The following is a 5,000-nucleotide window of genomic DNA, read 5'->3' on the forward strand; positions in this document are numbered from 1 at the left end:
AGATTGGTGTAGCAAAAGGCACATTATGTGGAGGTGTAATATATTCCTGTGGGCATGCTATTTTTACCAGCAGAGTTCACACGTGTGTGTGTGTTTGTGTTTTGTAGTAGTTGCAAAAAAAGTATTTATATATATATATTGTATATTGTAGTTGATTCGGGATTTGATGTGGAACCAGTGGAGCTAGTTGAGTAGCGTTTCAACCTTGGCAGCCCTACATTCCTAGTCTGCCATAGCGCTGGCACTTTGTGCCAAGCGGGTAGTGTAGTAATGAAGGGGTAATGTTGGCCGGATTCACATCCTCTCTGAACAATCCTACACAGAAACTAGGACTGTCTGTGTTTCACCCCTTATCAAACCACAACACTAACCCTACCCCTAACCCTACTTCAAGGTAACAGCATATACTGTACATCTTCTTACACTACTTATGTGTAACCATCTTTCCCAACACCAGGCGGCTCTTGTTATGCCCTCGCTGTCCTCGCCCCCATGTTGATTACTGATTGCGATCACCTGTGTAATTTAGAGGGGGAACCAAACCCATCATCTTTTAGAAATGCTTTCAGGTTGTTCTCCATTTTATACCCCTAACTACTTGTTGTATGTTGTATGTCATGGCACTTGTCGTATTTAGTTATAGTTCTTAGTTGTAGCATCTTATCCTAGCTATCTTTGTTGTGTATGGGGAATGGGTTTAGCTAGCGATGGTGCTTTGCACTTGGTTCTATGAACATCCTTACTGTACCGACAGTCAATATATTTTTTCACTTACTTGACAATTGTACATATTGTAAGTCACTTTGGATAAAAGTGTCTGCTAAATGCCCTAAATGTGAATGTGAATGTATTCTGGGGCAGGGTCTACTGGCTCTCCTGTATAGGTTACGTATATCTATACGTATATGTTACAGTGCTGTGTGTGAGGTCAGGTTTACCTGCCCACATGACCAGTACCACCACGATGATGATCAGCTCTCCTGCTCTCAGCTGGGCTGTCTGATCGTACCCCTCCATTCCATTCTCATCTACACACACACACACACACAAATATATTTAGTTGTGTATGGTTGTATATTTATATATGCTGTTTATATGTCCTTACATTTCAAGGCGTACACTCCCTCTCTCTGTCATTCACTCACTTACTACCTCATTCACCCACTTGCTTACTCACTCCCTCACTCATTCATCCACCTGTTCCCTCATTCAATCCCTCACTCCCTCACTCACTCACTCACTCACTCACTCACTCACTCACTCACTCACTCACTAACGCCTCCCCTCACTCACTCACTCACTCACCTCACCTCCTCCGCCCACGCTGTCACTCATTCATCCACTCATCCGCCTCCAACCCTTCAGTCACTCACTCACGTCACACCCGTCCACACGCTCACCCGTTCCCCTGCTCACCGGGCTCTTGGAGGCCATCTTCTCGGACTCCGGGGGGTCCGGAAGACGAGGCCTCGCTGGGGGGGCTGCTGCCCTCCGCGCTGAGGCTCTGCACGTGGACGATGTACTCGGTGTCCTCGTCCAGGTCCCACAGCACGCAGGAGCGCGTGGTGGTGTTCACCTCCTGGATTAGCCTCAGCATGCGCACGTCCCTCTTCTGGAGGGGGGGCCGGCGGAGAGAGATAAGCAGTAGGAGGGGGAGTAGAAGTCATAATCTGGGATCCAGCAGTCCTACTATGTGATTGCAGAACTCCTGGGGGGGAGGAAGGCACTCCAAAAGGGGCGAAGTTACGCCTTGTTTCCTGTGGTAGCGTTTAGCATATTGTCTAATAAAGAGGAAACTAATTTGCACGGGTGCATGGTGCTTTCACAAGGAGATTTTAAGTGTATTCATACAGTTGAGGTCTACACACGAAGTGGATTTGAAACATTCGCAGACCAGTTTTGATTGATGCTTTCGTCCGGACCGGAGGTTGAAGCTACTGGGAAAAGTTGACGAGGGCCGGCCGAGATTGGTTAAGAACATGATTGAACATGATTGGTTAGGTCCAAATTTGAAAAACCCAGATTTTAGTTAGACTTCTATCAGACTTTAGATTATTCATCTAAAATCGGACTACTATTGTTTTAGATTGATAATGAAGTGTTTATTGCTATATAAATATTCTGGGGATTAAGATTAATCATCATGAGAAACTTTGTCCTAATACCTAGTTTGGATGTTTACATATTTTCAGTTAAGTATGTCTACATTTCCATTTACTTAAATGTAATGAACCTCAGTTGGATTATTTACCATGGGTTTGTTTTTTTAATCAATATGCAGCAACTGTTATATAAATGGATAGATATTAATGTTATGGAGCATAAAACATTATTATCTTAGAATAGCAAAGGGCGTTGCCCAGGGGATTTTAAATCCAAATATTGATGCCAAATAAATAATCTGGTAGCTATGGGAAATGTCCCAGACAAAAGCAATTTTGTATTGAATCAAATAATTTATAGACTATAATAGTATAGCATCAGGTGCTAATGAACACAACAACATTTATCCGACTTTACTGTTTTTACTCCTATGCTGAATGCTACTGATGTTTATAATTCTCTCTCTCGCTCTCGCTCTCGCTCTCGCTCTCTCTCCCCTGTCACTCACCTGGTGAAATGAGGGGCTAATAAAAACGGATGTGCCGTAATTGAACCCTTTTGACTTCACCGTTATAACTCAACCACACAAATACTCATCTGGATAATTCATTGGAGCCGTTCCACTGCAACAGCCTCACAACTCAAACACCGTCTCCCTTTAGGAGTGCTGCTGTAACACAGTAGGACTGCCGGATCCCAGAGAACCACTGCAATTGCATGCATGTGTGGTTGTGCCTGCACATGCACCCCCCCCCCCCCCCCCCCCCCCCCCCCCCCCCCCCCCCCACACACACACACACACACACACACACACACACACACACACCGGCGTTACCTGTTGTGTAACCGAGAATCCAATGACAGGATCTCCGTCCAGGATCTCCCATGTGACCACGGCAGAGTTCCCCTCCAGGTCTCTGATGGTCACATTCAGCGGTGCTGAGAGTAGGGTGTCTGAGACACACACACACACACACACACACACCACACACAGAGACACACACACACAATAGCTATTACCATAGCGATAGGGCCGGTTGTGTGTGGTTTTATGCATGTCCCTGTGCACAGCCTCTCCTCTGCCTGTGGTCGCTCTTTCTCCCTCTTCTTTATGTAATCTTCTATATGATTTATACGATCTTATGTATTATCTCTCAAACACATTAATCATGTCCTACTTCATTTGCACCGGTGCCCTTTATTCAGTACACCGTCTCCTGGGATTCCTTCAATGAGCAGCTATCTCTCTCTCTTCCTTCCTCTCTCCCCTATCTATTGCTCTCACTCCTCCCTCTTTATCTGCTATCCTCTCCCTATACCTATTTTTTCTCCCTTTTTAACCCTGTATATGACTCGCTCTCTCTCCTCCCCCTTTCTCTCCCTTCCTCTATTTCTATATTTGTTTTGTATTTTCTCTCCACTTTTCCATTTCTCCCCTCTCTCTCTCTCGCACATACTCCCACACACATCTGATGGTGAGTCACAAGGGGCCTTCTCTCTCGGTCACTTTCTCTCTCTCTCTCTCTCTCCTCTCTCTCGGTCACTTTCTCTCTCTCTCTCTCTCTCTCTCTCTCTCTCTCTCTCTCTCTCTCTCTCTCTCTCTCTCTCTCTCTCTCTCTCGCTTACTCTGCTGGGTCCCAAAAGTGTTTGATAGTTCACTTTAAAGCGCCTGGCATGGGACTTTACACCCATGGGTGCTGTCAGACAGGGTGGGTTAACGGGGGAGAATAAGAAAATATCCATACCACCGCCGCAGTGTTTTGTACACACTGTTGTAATGGATTATTGCCTCCTTTCCTCTGGGTGGTGTAATGCTATTGTAATATGGTAAAACTCTGCAGTAATAAACCATTAGATGATAGAATGTGTGGATTGTGTATCTTAATGAGCAGAGACACAGAAGGTGGTTCCCCGTAGAGGTGCAGATTACAGCGTTCTCTCAACATTCTAAGGACCAACTTCGACTGGGGTGGACAGCTGTGTGTGTGGTGTGTGTGTGTGTGTGTGTGTTCTGTGAGAGGCCGTGTTTTTTGTTTGATTTGTTGACAAATGGCCTCACCCGTCAGGTTTTAGTAAGTGTAATGTGCACACTCAACTCCCATTTGGACTTCCATCTGGAGTTGAGTGTGCCTGCCTGAGCATTTTATATATTAGACATCTCCTGGCCTATTTTTGACCAATCAGGGCATATCTTCCATTTTGGTTCCAGGATCCATCATGCCTGTCGATCACAGGTGTGTTAAAGACGACACTACTTTTGCTCCCTCCATTTACAGCTCTCCAAACTTACACCTTCAGTATCTAAATGTCATTTGTGTTAAAACAAATGCAACACACTGTCTGCAATGTCTCTGCAGAGCAGTCCAACCCGGTGACAGTGTGAATGGCTTTCTGAGTGCATCTTGCTCCATAATGTGCGGCTTCATAAGATGTTATTGATGGAAATAATAAAAAAAAAAACATACAATAAATGAAGTGTGCATTGTTGGATGCTGAAAAAGTATTTTTTTCCTCTCCTATTGACTCTCTCTCCATCAAACTCATACAAACACAACGCAGAGGCAGTATGGCATTGTGATAATCAAAACACACAAACACACACACACACGCACACGCACACACACACACATCTATCTAGGTTAAGCGTGTTATGATCGTCTCTGGTGTATTCTGTGTCTGGTTTGGTTGCTCATGCCTGTATATCTCCTCGTCCAATAACGGCCAGCGTTTCGCCTCTCTTTTCCATTTCTTTTGAGCGCTCATATCAGGAACAGAAAATGCAGCCATTCCACTTTTGGAAAATTTGATTTGCACTTTCCCCCCAGATGGCTCTAACCCACTTAACACCAGCGCTGGGCTGTTTGTACAGTCAATAGAATTACAGTTTTATAGAATAA

At 44.9% G+C, this 5,000-nt stretch overlaps 1 protein-coding gene and 1 long non-coding RNA gene across 2 annotated transcripts in view; both read right to left on the reverse strand.

Annotated features, from left to right (window-relative positions):
* The window catches only part of LOC132451215 (uncharacterized), an 11,088-nt gene that overhangs the window by 4,044 nt on the left and 2,044 nt on the right, over positions 1-5,000 (reverse strand). The window lies entirely within an intron of this gene.
* Positions 937-5,000, reverse strand: part of fndc5b (fibronectin type III domain containing 5b) — a 5,256-nt gene continuing 1,192 nt past the window's right edge. The window contains exons 2-4 of the mRNA XM_060043631.1: positions 2,939-3,057; positions 1,401-1,612; positions 937-1,028 (exon numbers count right to left, since the gene is read on the reverse strand). Coding sequence (XP_059899614.1) covers positions 1,025-1,028; positions 1,401-1,612; positions 2,939-3,057 — 335 coding nt within the window. The 3' untranslated portion in view covers positions 937-1,024. The remainder of the gene's footprint in view (positions 1,029-1,400; positions 1,613-2,938; positions 3,058-5,000) is intronic.

Source organism: Gadus macrocephalus, chromosome 22 (assembly GCF_031168955.1).
Source record: "Gadus macrocephalus chromosome 22, ASM3116895v1".
Classification (NCBI taxonomy): domain Eukaryota; kingdom Metazoa; phylum Chordata; class Actinopteri; order Gadiformes; family Gadidae; genus Gadus; species Gadus macrocephalus.